This window comes from Peromyscus eremicus, chromosome X, assembly GCF_949786415.1.
Source record: "Peromyscus eremicus chromosome X, PerEre_H2_v1, whole genome shotgun sequence".
Classification (NCBI taxonomy): Eukaryota; Metazoa; Chordata; class Mammalia; order Rodentia; family Cricetidae; genus Peromyscus; species Peromyscus eremicus.
The window spans coordinates 90,026,834-90,043,488 of record NC_081439.1 but is presented as its reverse complement, the minus strand read 5'-3'; the positions used below and the strand labels follow the sequence as shown (position 1 = coordinate 90,043,488).

The window sequence follows — 16,655 nt, the reverse complement described above, 5'->3', positions numbered from 1 at the left end:
TAATCCTACTTTTTGTAATTCCCAGGTAGAGACCATTGGAGATGCCTATATGGTGGCCTCAGGCCTCCCAAAGAGGAATGGCAGTAGGCATGCTGCTGAGATTGCCAACATGTCCCTGGATATCTTGAGCTCTGTGGGCACCTTTAAGATGCGACACATGCCAGAAGTGCCAGTCCGAATTCGCATAGGCCTGCACTCAGGTAATGGAAGCTAGTGAAGGCAAGAGAAACCATTTGCATGTGCCTCGTAGGAGCCTTAGAAGAGGAAGGAGAAATGTGTAGATGTCCTCTGATTCTGGACAGCTGGATTATCCTGGTGTCCAGCAATGCTTCATTTCTTTCTGCTTAGCCAGTTTTCCTTCTTTATTCCACCTACACTGCGGCAGTGGACAGCAGCTCCTGTTCTATCTATACCACCAGCATAGACTGGTGCCTACCCTTCTCAGTTTTCACCACCATGTCTACATTTACTATGCTACAAGATCGCCAAGTATTTGTGAGGTTTAGGATAATGTAATCAATTAATCAAGAACATTTTCCTCCTGAACTTATCCCCTCTCTCATAAATGTCTTCAAGCACCTGCCCCCAATATCTTTTCCACTTCAGTACTACATATATGCTGGTGACTGTAGACAATTTATCTATTTTATAAACACAGTTTTAGAAGTTAAAATGTAATTATATCACTTCCTTTTAACACTACAGTTCCAGGACAGTCTTTTCCCTTAAGCTTCACACCTATGTGTGACATTTCCACCTGAGCATTTCACTTTGTCCTTAGACTCACCAGGTCTAAAACAGAATTATTTTCTTCCCATACAAATGGCTCTTTAGTCTGTGCTTTATATTTCATTTAGTGTTACCGCCAATGACCTGATTATCATCATAGAAGTCATCCTGGACGCCTCTCTCCCTCTGACCTTTAATATTCAACCAGCTCCTGGTTATTTTATTCTACCGTGTATGTGTTTACGCCACAGTGCTTATGTGAAGGTCAGAGGACAACTGACAGTACTTGGTTCTCTCCTTCTATCATGTTGGTCCTGGAACTCAAACTTAGGTTGTCAAGCTTGGTGGTAAGTGCCTTTGTCTTCTGAATCACCTTGCCAGCCCCATCTGCGAGGTTTTAAACTTCTTTCCCAATTAGACATTTCTTGAGACTGTCTTGTGTCCTCTTGACAATCACTACTCAAGTCTAGGCCACCAGCATCTCCCTCCTGGACTGATCATTTTAATAACACCATATTGCTTCCATGCTTGCCTCTCTCTATTCATCCTTCCCATAATTATCATTGTCTTGTCTGTACCACATTAGACTTGAAGCTCTTTGGCAGCAGGGACCATATCTTATTCATATTTTTCATTGACTATAGCAGCTGCTCACCCTCTCTCCAAAGAAAATCACTGTTCTCATTTGTGCTCCAGTGTCACACCTGCAGTGTCCTAAGCGTACCTCAGTTTGGGTGCTTCCTAATTTTTTCTTTTTTCTTTCTTGGTTTTTCAAGACAGGGTTTCTCTGCATAGTTTTGGTGCTTGTCCTAGGTCTCGCTCTGTAGACCAGGCTGGCCTCGAACTCACAGAGATCCGCTTGGCTCTGCCTCCCGAGTGCTGAGATTAAAGACGTGCGCCACTGACACTCGGCAGTTCATAATTATTTCAAATGTAACGTATTTAAATTTTCAAACTGTCTTTTTCAATGAATGAACACAAACCTAGAGCCCCATGCCAGTTTAGTCATAGTCATCAATCAGATAGCCAACAAGCCTGTTGGTTCTCTTCTCATAATGTCTGTCGTTCAGGTCCCCACTTTGGCTGCCTATTTTCCACCATCACCTCCTTTCCAAAGCCTTCTATTTGGTTTCACCACATCAAATGCCTAATAGCTTTTCTATAGGTTCATCCACTCCTCCTTCAATGCATCCAATACATGACCAGAGAAGAAAAAAAGACAAAGAATATTCTGCATATAACCTTTGCTCAAAATTCTCTAGTGGGCTAAGGACTGCATTTTGTACAACTCATTTAACCCAAAATTATCTGTAGTTTCTCCCCAGATGCCTGAACTGGAAGAATGTTTTCTCTAAGAACTTCCAAAAAGACCATGCATGCTGAAGTCTCAATCACAAACCTTTCATTTATGTCTCTTTTCTCTATAACTGAATCCTACTCACCTTCCAAGAGTCTGGGAAAACCTTGCCCACAGGAACCTTCTTCTTTATGACTCTTCACCTTCTAAATTGCTCCACTTCTTCTGTCTGTACAATTTGCTTGGCCTCAGCCACATTGCCTGGCTTGCCTCCTGCTTGGTAGTCTCTACTCTTCATTCAGATGTGAATATCTGGTATAATGTAGGCCATATATTATTTCTTTTTGACTCTCATTGTGCCTGCCATGATACCCAAGTAGATGCTACGAAAAAGAAAGAAATGAATTAAAATAAAAAAATACAGTTTTAGTTCTGGTTTGCTCTTATTCACAGCAGAAAGAATCCTTGGAAACAAAAACAATGCCTTTAACATAGGAAACAGCAAAAATATAATGCTGACAAATTTTAATCATAGAAAAATAAAAAATCAGAAAGGTAAGGCTGGGGGACTTTCAGTAGACTGTTGAACTCATTTTTCTGTCTGCTTGCTGAAGTGTTGTTTTTCCAGTTATCTTGAACATGTAACACGGTCATAATAGTGTAAGAACAAAAATTCCTGCAAGAACAAATGGGAAATAATTTTAGATTATCTCTGCACACTGTTCTTCCACACTCCTACCACAGATAATGGAAAGGCAGCTCTACTTGTTTCCACATTTTCTGATTGTCTGAGCAATAATTCTCTTTGTAGACACAGTTGGGAGATAGACTTACAAGATTCTTTCAACCCTAAGGCACAATAAACAGTCACATTTTCTCTTTGCAACAAACCCGTTTGAATCCTGAGTCCTTGTTCAGGCTTTTCTGGTTTGATCCTGATGTTTATTTATCATTGTTGGCAGATATCATCATTTTGAGTAAAACTGTTGCTACAATAGAGGTGTAAATCAGAAAGGTAGTCATGTTTGGAGCATGGTAAATTTGCTTTCTTGTAGACTAGAGTTCATTACTCAATCATCAGTCTTCCTTTAGATTTCTAGATTGGTTTGATGGCAACTTTAGTTCTTCTGCAAAGCTGCCCCCACCCTGTTTGTGGATCTTTTCTAATAGTGTTGAGTACACACTTATTGACTCCAGCCCCACTCTCCTGCTATTTAATAGGGCCTGTGGTTGCTGGAGTAGTGGGCCTCACCATGCCCAGATACTGCTTGTTTGGAGACACTGTAAACACAGCTTCACGAATGGAATCAACTGGGCTACGTGAGTATCTGTAGATGGACAGGGTGGGACCATCTTGTGATTAGGAAAGTGATTCTTCAAAGGGGAGGAAGAAAATGGTGTACTCAGTGTTTTAAGGAAAAAGGAAAGATAATTCAAGATGATTAAGACTTAGCACACATTTCTCTGGTCTCTAATAGCAAACCAGTAGGGGGTGATGTTGGACTGAACATGCACCTATCCTGTTCTAGAAATAGAGCTGTAGCTAAGTGACACTGAAACAGCCAGTCACTTTGATCAAAACAACTTAAAAAAGTCATTTGGGCAAAAGAAAGAATTGGCCAGCTTGGTAGGTACGAAGGAGTCATGTAGAGAAAAGAACTAGGTAAGAGACTGACATTTTCAGTTTTCAACTAGTTTGTGAAGGCACATGAGCCAGCTGCCTACCAGGTGCCTCCCAGCTGCCTCGCAGCTGGCTGCTGCTCTTTGCTGCTTCAGTCCAATTTTTTGAACTAGTTAGGACCCCGGGAGTTTCTGGCTTTATCAAATAAGCCCATAGAACTTAGCTAGTAATAATCCTTCAATCTAAGGAGCTTGGAATTCCAAGATAATTAATTCCAACTTGCCTGTACGTAAAACTCGTCCTTCCTTCCTTCAAAATGATCATAGTAGCAAAGATTCTACTTCTTCCTTTCTTTGCAACTAAAACTGTACAAATGATTCTGTCATTGTTGGTTTTTGTGGACAAGATGCTTTATTGGTTTCTTGGTTGCTCACTGACTCTACTGATGTACGGTCAGCACCACAATATGTCTTTTTATTTATATCATGGTTAAGCAAAGCAAATGTTATTATAAGGAAAACATAGGGAACAGCATTAAATCCTATACACAGTTTTCATGGATTTTTTTTTAAGTGAAGAAAGCAATCATTTAAACCATCAGCAGTCCTGGTGCTGGCAGCTGCTTGGCAAGGCAAGCTCTTCCTCAGCTTCAGCAACATTCTGAAACTAGTCCTTGATGATATGGTGGCCTGTAGCACAGCGGGTGGTGCCCTGTGTGACCCCACTCCGCATCATTCATGTACAGAAACGGGTTTAGACAATGGATCCAGTCTTAGCCAATCTAGCCTGTGCAGCCATGACTAAGAGGCACCACAGAACTTAGAAAGTGTTTGCAGAATAAATTTTCTGGCATCTGGGAAAGTCTTTAAAATCCCACAGATATGACAGAAGCCATGGAAGTAGTCCTCCAGGAACCACTCTGTGAATATGACTTTGCATGTGACTTTGCGCTTGAAATGCAACCCAAGATGAAGTGAAAATGATCATGGAACTGCAATGCAGATTTGGCACAATGCTTAGAACTGATGTAAGCTCATAGAAGGCTGAAGTCATCTTCTGGTATGCACTAGGGAAAACGCCACACATTTCACTTGGGAAATAGAGAACTGAGAGCAAAAATTGAATTCTGAGATTTAGGTAGCATCTTGTCTAGTCATCGGGCACAAAGAGAAAATGGATGCACTGAATCATCCGCAATAAGTGTTTAGTAAGCCCTGACTTACTAAAGGAAGGCATTGTATGGGATACAAAGAAGTATGCTTGTGTGACCTCTGTGTTCCTGAACCCGGTTAGTGTGCTTTTCTAAAGTCTATGAACCGAGTATGGCAGTCAGCCCCGCCACTGAGTGAGGGTCTGATAAGAGGTAGCCTCTGACCTCATGTTGAATGTGACACTAGGGCGTGTAGCAACCATCTTAATAAAAAAATCAATTTCATCAGTATCTCCTTCACATCCAGTTAAATAGACTGGGATTCTTGAATGGGAGTGATTAGGGACTTAAGAGTGGTCCTTATCACATAGTTAGGCAGCGGTTGAAATCAACTGCCTTTTGAGCTATATGCCCCCCATAAGCAGGATCACCCGACTTCCTGAAGATCACATGCTAGTCGATGGCACCTAGTGGAATGAATACACTAGTCAGGGATGTGGCTTTTAGAAACAGAACCTTTTTCTGAGTAGAGGCTTTGGATGAATGTGATTCAGTGAGAAAGACAAACAATAGTAGTGTGCTGTTAAGAAAAGGAAAGTCACTATGAATATACATGATAAAAATTTTTTGTTCTTTTCAGCCATGCCTTCCTAGTCAGATCATAACCAGACTCTAGATGGACCGCTTCTGCGAGTACATATGAGAGCAGGTGTTGGACTTTTACTTAAGACTCAATCTCAACAAGGTGTCAGATCATATAATAACAGTTATCAGGCGGCTCAGGGACCTTGTCTCAGGGAGCAAGTGGTTGGTCTTCAGTAAAAAATTACAATTTAGTCCTCAATGAATTTTTAAAGATCTAATTCCCCAATGTAAAGCTCCTGTCACATGTTGGAATTCAAGACTACAAAAGAATATACTCATGCACATTTATATCTGGAAGCACTCACTGTCCATAAAAAGGGGATGTCTGATGCTCCCAAAATATTGATTGACAGAAATCTCGGGCTATTTCCCACTGACGTTTTAAATATGATAATACTAAGAGATGGCTGTAAGTGCACCCATTTTGGAAAAGACTCTTTTTAATCTAAAGGAGGATTATATAGGTCTGGATAATTCAGCCTTAATAACCACTGGTGCACTAGGCTGCTGAAGTCACACTTCCCTCCGCGGAAGTTACATTGTAGTGGAGAGCACAGTGGTTATCGCTGCTTTCTCCATCTCAAACTTTGAGTTAAGCTGACTCCTTGCTGTTGCATGACCTTTCATCTGAGAGTGTCTCAAGAGGGCTGATAGGTGCTATTACTAATGCCTTCTTTGATGAGGTCATCACTTCTCCTCCTCCTTTTATTTAAGTAGGACTAAAGCGCCCTCTCTCTCTCTCTCTCTCTCTCTCTCTCTCTCTCTCTCTCTCTCTCTCTCCATTTTTCTGAGAGGTTTGTGTACTCTAAAGCGGGGATGTTCATTACATTGTTAACGTCTCATTGATTTTACCAGTGAGAAAGGAGCCAAAGTGATGCTTCCCTTTCTTTTACAGCATACCGAATTCATGTCAGTCTCAGCACGGTGACAATTCTTCGAACTCTGGGTGAAGGCTATGAAGTAGAGCTTCGTGGAAGAACAGAGCTCAAGGTATAATGACCTTTTGTTTGGGGAACCAAACCACTTGGACACACCTGTGTCTCGAGAGGTTACGGTCTGTTGAGAAAGCTCACTCGGGAGTCTGAGACATGGAGCTGAAAGTTGGGCAGATTCTCGAGTTCCATTTGAGGTTGTCTTGTGCTTCTTTGTTTTTCTTTTTGAAATATTAACCTTTAATGGGATGTGGGAGAATTGAAAATCTTTCTGCTTTTTTTTTTTCCAGACTGTAAGTTCTATCTTTCTAACCAAAAGCACTGTCCAGAATTTGGTTTACTAATGAGTTATGCTGTTATTTTGATTGTCTAATTTCCATTTTATTTGCTCTTTGGCACTGCTGAATAGTATTGTTGATTTTAGATTTTCTTTCAGCTCACTCAATGTCTTTTTGACTTTTCAGTCCCATCATTGGCCCATTATATACACAGGTGTTTCTCCAAGGCCAGGGGCACTGGAAGGGTTGGGGATGGGGACACAGTTTGTTTCCATGAAAGACAAACATTTAATAACATATTTCCTGTCTGTTGAGGCTATTATTTGAACTGGAATTCGGCACTAAGATAATCCAATCTCACTTTTGGAATTTCCACTGAATTTTCCTTATCTCTCTCATCTTGTGGACCTAAATGTAGGAGATGCCAGGGATCTGATCTGATGATCTAACTTGCTCCGTTTCAGGAAAGGAATCAAGACCTAGGAAGGTGAAGCCTTTTGACATAGTCATTTGCCTTCAGAATCAGGCCAAATCTCAATATGCCTGATTTGCTTCCATGACACCATGGTATATGAAGATGATTTTTAAGTGATTATTCATAAGGAAAAGCAAAAGATGGGCAGTAAGGGTGGTGCATTTCTTTCTGTCATTCATGAATAAATGGTGATGGTGATTTCCATGTAATTAGATTTTAGGAGTGAAAGATTTGAAGGCCTAACTCTCATTGATCCCCTCTTTCTCTACCTCGTGTTAGTTTGGCTCTTCCAATAGATCTTTAATATCTTCTGGTAGGTGGGATGACTCACTTCTGAGGGGACAGAGGCTTTTCATCACTTCTGCAGGCTGGGGCTAGGGCTATTACTTGGGCAGCAAATCTGATCGCTCAAGGCTTTTGTGATTCTACCGTACATTCTGTCATTTCCCAGGAGTGAGGGACAAAGGCTGAAGCACTTTCCTCATATTGCTGGGTACAGAAATTTCACCTAAAAGCCAAAGAACTGAAGAGCTTTCACTTTTGAAACCGAAAAAGAGAAAAACTGGCCCTAGTCCCATGGTGTTTTTTTTTTTTTTTTTCTTTTCCTCTACAGATTCTAGACAGGAGCAGTCGACTCTTTAGGAGTTTCAAGTACACAAATGAGAAATGAGGCTTAACTTCAAAGCAGCCTATTGCAACCCAAACGTTTCCCGATCCCAGGGAATTTTGGAAGATATTATAGCAAGCATGAGGAAGGAGTGTTTTTTACCTGCCTCACTGGGCCTTGTTTTTTAGGGTTGCAGGAGCCTCCTCATAAGGAAGAGACATTAAGAGGGCAGGGTTGAAAGTGAAGAGGAAAGGAAGGAATATTGAAAGGAAAGAAGAGGAGAAGACACAAAGAGAAAGGAGAACATAGGAAAGGCTTCTTTTTTTGTTTCTGTTCATTCCACTTCCTCCCCCACGAGAGTCAGAAATTGCACACTGTATAGCGGGAGTTGGGCAAAGGAGGTTTCTACTGTATTAGAGATAGGTAATACATGCATGTATCAGATAGCTACTACATTTCAGAATGTCTTAATTCAAGATTTTGACCTCTTGCCAGGCGGTGATGGCACATGCCTTTAATCCCAGCACTTGGAGGCAGAGCCAGGTGGATCTCTGTGAGTTTGAGGCCAGCCTGGTCTACAGAGTGAGATCCAGGACAGGCACCAAAACTACACGGAGAAACTCTGTTTCAAAAAACAGAAAAAAAAAAAAAAAGATTTGACCTCTCATCCACTCTGTTGTTGCAAGCAAAAGTTGCCCTAGTACTTGGGGGAAGAAAGACCACATGTGCAGACCAGCCAGCTGTGATTTCAAAGATGATGGCTACAAACATGGCCTCCTTCCAGCTGACTGATGGACCTCCCTCCAGTAACACCTCTTTGCTTGAGCTCAACCTTTGGATCCAGTAGCAATGCTCTTCCTTTAGTTATTTCCTTCACTGAAGTGATGACTTATTTTTTCTATGTTTTTTGCCTTAATGGAATACAGGCAGTGGCTTAGATTGGGCAAAAGCATAGAATATAATAATTACATTGGGTACTCATAGTGATTGGGTGGGTATAAAAAGAAAGAGACCAAAATGAGGAAGCTGAGGTAGCTTTGGAAAAGACTCATTTAGAGATGACAAGCTTGGCTGATCGGGAGAGTAAGCTCCATGCCCACTTAACCCCCTGCTGCATTATATTGGCAACAAGTTTACCAATGCCTAACCAGCCAGTTCTGCTTTTTCAGTATTTTCCTCCTGATGGCTTTATAAAACTCTAGGTCATTTTTTATTACCTGTTCACTTAGCTGAGTTTACTTAGGTCACTGTTCTCATGACAAATTTGAGGCTTGTTGCTGAAATTTTTTACATATCACAGCATATCAGTTCCATTTATCAGAGTTTTTTTTAAAATATAGGCTTTCATTCTGAAAAAGATTTTCTTAAACTCTTGTTCTCAGCAAACGTATGTTTTCATTGCTAGAGGTTGACGCTTTCAGACTTTGTCTCTAATTTCTGGGATTTTGGTACTATTTGGCTCTCTGGTATATAAATATTAGCATTGTTTTGTGATTTCTCTTCTCCAATCTTTTTTACTCCTTCTCTTAACCCATAACACACACAGACACACAGACACACAGACATGCACACACACGTGCAGATGAACTAGAAAATGAAGAAATAATATTGTTAGGCTTATGAAGGTCTGTTCTCTAATCATTGTATGACATCAGACAAGTAACTCCATCCTCTCTGTGTTTCTGTTTATCTATACAGAGGTGTGTTCTTACCTAAGATAACCAGGAAGCTCATTAGTCTCACAACCTTCAAGATCCTGAGTTGACTCTTAGCTTCTAGATATGCCCTGTGACTCCAATATATTGGAGAAACCATGTAGTATGGAGAGAAAGGCATTGACAATTTGTAGTCTGGTAGACTTGGGTTCAAGTCTGTTACGCTTGTTTATTAATGAGCCATTTAATGTCATGAGCCATTTAATGTTATGGACTTCAGTGTCCCAATTTGTAGAATGAGACTGATAATGAAAATACCTTCAAGAACCTCTATAAAGAATAAATAAGATAGGAGATGTGAAAGTGTCTTAAAGCAAGATGCTGTTATTTGGCATGCACACTGGGTGGGGTGGGGCATCCTCTGGGACTTCCTAGGGATTGATATTGGGCCAGAGAGTTTGCTCCTGGCTTTGGTTGTTTTTGCCTCTCTTCCTGTCTTCAGAATAGTGGAAGTTGGTGTTTAAACAGGGAGCCAGGATTCCAAGAATCAGCTTGGATGAGCTTCAAAACCTCAAGGAACCCCAGGAGCTCCTTTGCATACTCTTTGTTTTGGACCCTGGCCTGAGCCTGTAACACTCCCATCGTCTTTTGCAAGCATTAGTTTGGGCATTCCAGAGTGACCCGGGACCCACCCATAATCTTGGCATTCACAAAGTTTCTCTGGAAATTAACATGCTGTCCTAGTGGCCTGTAGATCTCAAGAGAGACAGTTAATTATGGCTAAGAGTTGGGTCCTCAAGTTTGAGTTCTAACAATATGGACCTTATAAGAATTCTAAGTGCTCCAAAGTTAGGAATTGCAGTTAATGGAACTATCTGCTCATTTACTAAACAACTGTTCTATAAGACATTTCACTAAGTACCATGACGAAAGAGACAGGAAAGTAGACAAATAGTGCCTAATGTTTTAGAAAAGGTGGCCTGGTAGTTGTTTTTTGTTAACTATTCTGTGAGATGCTTAAGGAGAGAACCATTTTTTTTTATTCAAAACTGTGGTATAGGAAGGATATACAAATACAAGAATGAGTGGTAGAGTATATTCTTGTTTTTATATTTCTCTCCAGAAGACAGAGTAACATCAAACAGTCCTACTATGTGAAAGTGAATTATGTGGTTGTCAGTTAATGGAACTTGGGCTTTGGAATATTCTTTTTCTACTTGTCTCATGGTGGGTTTGTTTGAACCAAATATTTGCAAACTGCTTGGAGACTCTTTAATTATATATCCTAATTTGTATATGGCTATTGCCATTATTATTAAGGAAAGAATATATATGTGGATTTCTGTCTAAATAAACACTTTGTTTCTCATGAAGTGGAGGAAATGAGAAGACAGGCAAAAAATAATTGAAGCCGGGTGGTGGTGGCGCACGCCTTTAATCCCAGCACTCGGGAGGCAGAGCCAGGCAGATCTCTGTGAGTTCGAGGCCAGCCTGGGCTACCAAGTGAGTTCCAGGAGAGGCACAAAGCTACACAGAGAAACCCTGTCTCGAAAAACCAAAAAAAAAAAAAAAATAATAATAATTGAAAGGAGGAGAGAGAGAAGCACATTAAGAGAAAGGTTTACTAGAAAAGTGGGGGAAAGAATAGAGGGAGGTGATTCAGGGTCATCAGAGAGATAGTCTGGTGGTGACTAGCATGAATTTATGATCTTTCTCTTCTAAGGCTTGTGATTCTTTTTTTGTTTTTTTGAGCCAGGGTCTCACTGTGTAGCCCTGGCTGTCCTGGAACTCGCTCTGTAGACCAAGCTGGCCTCGAACTCAGAGATCTGCCTACCTCTGCCTCCCAAATGCTGGGATTAAAGGCATGTGCCACCACTGCCTGTTAATCTGTGATTCTTGACAGCCAACCAAGTTGCCTATAAATGAGGGCATCCTTGGGGTCTTAACCTGCCTAGAGGAATCCCTTGTCAGAAAGAAAAACTATGCTGCAGAAATATAGACTTCTCACAGCAATCAAGACACCCTGGGCTTAAAAGCAAAGTTGTAGATGACATGTACAGTCTCTTCTGGGTTTTTATACAAGTTGTTGGATTGTAGAGCAAGGGGAAAGTAGACTCTGCATGCATGTACTCTAGAAGGAAAAGACAGTGGCTTGTGTAATGCCAAAAGATCAGGGCCAAAATAATAAACGGCACTTTCAGTTGACCATCAGATGTTTGATTGCTTTGAAGTAAGAAATTCACATGTTGCTGAAGATGGAGCTGTCTAGTGGTGAGTACATAGAACATCTGAATGTAGCTTAATATGGTGTTCACTTTGAATCTGGAGCTTGTCTTGCCTCAGGTGCATATGATGAGGAAGCCATATAGAAAAATAGGTACAAGGAATGTTGACTCTGGGAGAACAGAGCCTATTTCTGAGCTGAAATGAATGCTTGTACCCTACTGACCAAAGGATGCTTTTAGAAAAGTTGCCTCTTATGTGGTTAAGGTTGTCTGTATTTTCAATAAGGGCAAAGGCACAGAAGAGACCTTCTGGCTTATTGGAAAAAAAGGTTTCACGAAACCTCTTCCTGTACCTCCTCCAGTGGGCAAAGATGGGTAAGTGGAATTCAGACTTAATCACGTGATCAGTTTTCCTATGCCCCAATCAGGCACACTCTCTTTATACCTATTTTGGTGTCTCCTGCCCTGCAGGCAAGTGGGCCATGGCTTGCAGCCGGCAGAGATTGCAGCATTTCAAAGAAGAAAAGCAGAAAGGCAGTTGGTGCAAACCAAGCCATGAGGTAACGACCAGTGAGAAAACAGGGCACAAAATCTTGCCAGATTTCCCAAGCTGGGCCTTCCTTTGGCGTGTGTGCCACCCTCAGACTGTATTCTTTTGGCAGAAGATAGTGTAGCTGGGGGAACTTCCAAGCTCCACTGAGTTGGGCAAAACCCTTATTGTGGCGAGGCCTGTTGCAGAGTACGTTATACTTGAGGGATGTTGGCTGCCATGGCCCGAGAGCTCCTTGTCTTCTCCATTGATCACATGTTTGAACGCTGACAACTAGGCCTTTTTATACGGTTACCAGGCAGGTGCACCTGTCTCCCATTGTTGAGCACCTGTGCCATATGGTTAGTCACTGCAGGTCCGTAGATACGTCTGTCTAGGCAGCACAGAAATATCCTCGGTTTCGTGGGATACATTGGCATGGCTGTATTGAAGGGGATACTTATGTCATTTCCTCTGGAGGCACTGCTTGGTCTTTTCCATGGGTGGAATTGCTAAGCAAATAAGATTACTTATCCTGGCTTGGATTCAGGATAAAGTCTCATTCCCTTTTCCCTGCTAAGATGAGATGGCTTTGTAGGAGCAACAGCAAAATAATTATGACCACATAATTATAACTGGTTATAATTATATTCCACATCTTCTGATATCTGTATCATTTACAGAATCTTCTGGTATCTGTCGACTTTTGTGACTTCATTTTTGCGACAATCACATGTGCTTGTGGATGCTGGTGGTTGATGGCTGATGTTGGCTGTCTTCTTCACTTTCTATTTTGTGACAGAGTCTCTTACTGAACCTGGAGCTTGCCAATTCAGCTAGACTTGCTGGCCAGAATGTCCCGGGAAATTTCCTGTCTCTGCTTGCCCAGCATTGGGATTATAAGTGCATACTACTGCACTCGCCTCCTGTGTATTGATTTCTTCTTCTTTCTTCCATGGAAAGAAACTTTGACCCTAAAGCATATTTCCTTCTCCACGTATCTTTAGGAAGTCACAAAAGTCGACAGATATCAGAAGAGTCTAAGAAAAACAGTCGAGTATCTCTGTACACTCCTGGTCACTTGCTTTCTAGCATGGTCCAGAATAATCACAATTCTAGCAAAATCTACAAAAGACACCCACATAACACCTATTCTCATGCTAGTTTCGTCAACTGTCTGTGAGTGGTTCTGTCATAAGAAAACCACAGTGTATCTTCATTTTTGCGACAATCACAAGTACTATGTACTAGTCAAAATGTTCTGTTTCACAAGCAGCTGCTGTTGGCCTTTCAATACCACCTCCTGATTCTCTGCCACCTGTGGTCTGGCTTTGTTCTTTCCTGCTGACCAGCATAAGCAGATAAGCAGCTGGGACACACAGTCATCCAACTCCTGAAACATTCTTTCCTATGAGTAGGGAAACAAGAGTACCGCCAGTCACAGATTCGATCTCTCTCTTTCTCCCTTATTTTTCTCTGTCCCTTTCCTCTTCCCCCTTTCCCCCATCTCACTGCAGGAAAGAGTCTGGAAGCTCTTGAAAGACACCCCTCCCCCACGGAAAGATTCAAGCAGACATTGAAGGAATTGTAGAAGAACCTACCTATTCTTAAAAATGTGTTGGACTTTGCAGCAGAACATAGTGCAGCTGACTCACCATCACTACTGTGTGCTTGGTGGTGCTCGTCCGGCTTTAGATATAGCTTAGGCTGTATACAGAACTTACTCATTGGACCCTCGGCATTGATTCAACCTCTGATCCTGGCTTCATTTGTATTTGTGCTTTAATTATAATATTAATTGCCCATTCTGACCTTGGTGGCCTGTGAAAAATCACAAAGTCTCTAGAAAGAGCAGCACCCTTAACAAATTTCAGAAAGCTTAACCTAAACCCAAGAATTCCCAAGTACCTCATTTATTTCTCATTAAATGCCCTGCATTAATGCCACACAATGAGATCACTTACTGCAGAATATTTGCAAATTTCTGTGAATTTGCAGGCTGATTCTTATTGAAAGAGACTCAATGTACAAAAGACTCATAATACCTATGAATGTTCTGACCTGCTGCCAACATCATTGGCACTATTAAGGGAAAACAAACTTTGATCAAGCCCTGTGTGGTCAGTCAGACACTGTAGAAGGAAAGGTGTTAGGAAAGAGGGCACAGCTTTGACAGATTGGTTACAGGGGCTGCCTGATAGGCAGGGCCACATTGTTGATCCAGTCGTTTTCTCTTGTATCCCTAGATACTAATGGCTTCCCAAACCTGCTTTTCCCATTCCCTTCCTTACAGTTCCTAAGTTTCACTAACTGTGGTGAATTTGAGACCGACAAGCCACTTCTTTTATCCATGGATGTACCTTTTGCAGAGTACAAAGCAATTAATCACCCATTTCTTTCATAATGAAGAGGAACTTTATTCTATGTTTAGGAGGACCTGAGAGTTTCATTTTGATAGGGATAGGGAGAATTATGGAAGTTATCAGTTGTGAAGAATGGAGTCACAGAGGCAGGTTTGGGAGAACAGGAGTAATGGACCCCTGGGAGATGGGTTAAATGAGTAGGAAGATGGGAAAAATCAGTTTTCACTCCACCTTTTTAAAACCTTTTCCTTGAAGATACTTTAGACTTAAAGACTGGGAGAAAAGCTTCCTAACCTTCTGCTTTCAGAAGGAGAGTTAGATTGGAGCTCCACATGGGCTATATCAGCCTTTTCAGATTGACTAGAAATCTCAGCATTGTATACATATAATCTCATAGTTTCTATGGGGGAAAGTATTCCATGTTCCACAGTCTAATTATTCATCAGCAAATTAAAAACTACCTGTATATGTTTCTTCCTCCTTTGTCCAATATTTGTGAAAAATAAATCCTGTATCCATGCCAAGTTGATAGATATAATGATGTTTATGCATTCAAAGATCCAGAAAGTTTAGTACTTTATGGCTTATTCATAGGATAGTGGTTGTATGTGGTTAGAATCAGCCATATTGAAAACCTGTGGAAGGGGCTGTGTAGAGAAAGAAAGTGTGCTTACTATTTTCTCTTTCTCCTACCTAGATGGAAAGAGCTCCAGCATTTGACAAGGCAGTGGAGAAGCTCATTCCAGATCAAGACATTGTTCTGCCTGAGCAAGATATTCATGAATGATTATTCCTCAGTGGTTGCAAATCTCCAGGGATAAGTCAAGCCCAATTTTAATGATGGGGTTTTCTGGGAAGGAACTTTGCGCATAAGCTTTATTCATTGCCAAGATATCACCAAAACCAAACCAAACAAAAGCAAAACAAAAAACAAACTATTTGAATGCAGACTGTAGTGAATGTGAACACCAAGGAAGGGTTGAGAACCATGCCTAAATTTAGTCATTCCAAAGCATCAGGGGTGTCTTGAATGAAGATAAGAAGGTCTCTATTTTCACAAAAAGTAGAAGCCACTTTGTTTTCCTTTTAATTTCATTCAAGTTTTTTTTTTTTTTTTAAATGAGCGTACTTTATAACTCTGATACTATGAGATTAGATCCAGGGAAATATGAGATTAGATCAAGGGAAAGGGATCTTCTAGCAAATAAATGTACAGCTACTCCTGTTCTGCTGTGATCTTAGTTGATTGGAATGCCTAGAGAATGGAGGGCAGGAAATGAGCCTGGCTAACTGTGTTATCTGGATAACTGAAGGCTAAGAAGAAATTTCTCTTCTTACTGCTTATTGTTCAAATTGTTAATTGTCTCTTTTCTTATCTAAGTAAAGAGAATCTAGACAATACAATTGAATTGTCCTTGGTAGGTGAGAATCTTCCTGGGCCTCAGGGACATACACTGAACATGACAGAATAAATGTAAGAGACACTGTCAGGATAAAAGATATAGAAGTCATAGAAGTGAGCAATTTCCTTGAAGTTTTATGCTTCCCCTCCCTTCTGACTACTCTGTCTTCAGTCCCTTATCCATGTCCCTAAAAGTGATCCCTTTCAACATTTGTTTTCACTTGTATTTTTAGTTTTCCAGGTTGTATTTTCAAGAGGTTGTTGGCAGAGGCTTGCCATAGTCACATGGACTAAAGCAACAAGGCTTAAGACACAGGCATGTTTAAAGTGGTTAAGCATGCTTTTCTTCCCCTTTATTATGAAAATAATCTTTTTATTAAAACCTAACCGAAACATGCAAGCCAGTAAAGAAGTTAATTCTTTTGGAACAACCCCTTTAAAAGGAAGAAATGCCTAAGGTATAATTTGGTACCTTTCTCACTCTTTAATTTTTCCATAATCAACTTATCCTGAATGTGAGTTTGGAGACAAATGCCATCCCTAGCTGTTCTTTTGCCTTCAGTGCTGACTCAAAGTGCCCTGAACTGCTATCTCTCACAGTCTTAGGTGGTTTCCTTACTATGCCAACATTTTAGGAGGATGCAGGAAGACTGATGTTGGCTTCACTTTCTGGAGATGAGTTTCTGATTCCTTTTCTGGATGTTCTAGAGAAGAAGAAAACATAAAATTGCCATCATCTACTTGTGT

General features: G+C 40.9%; 1 protein-coding gene across 1 annotated transcript in view; it reads left to right on the top strand.

Annotated features, from left to right (window-relative positions):
* Gucy2f (guanylate cyclase 2F, retinal) overlaps positions 1 to 12,173 on the top strand; it is an 82,333-nt gene extending 70,160 nt beyond the window's left edge. Inside the window, exons 14-18 of the mRNA XM_059251277.1 lie at positions 26 to 200; positions 3,248 to 3,346; positions 6,338 to 6,432; positions 11,901 to 11,989; positions 12,086 to 12,173. Of these exons, the coding sequence (XP_059107260.1) occupies positions 26 to 200; positions 3,248 to 3,346; positions 6,338 to 6,432; positions 11,901 to 11,989; positions 12,086 to 12,173 (546 nt within the window). The remainder of the gene's footprint in view (positions 1 to 25; positions 201 to 3,247; positions 3,347 to 6,337; positions 6,433 to 11,900; positions 11,990 to 12,085) is intronic.
* The last annotated feature ends 4,482 nt before the right edge of the window (positions 12,174 to 16,655 follow it).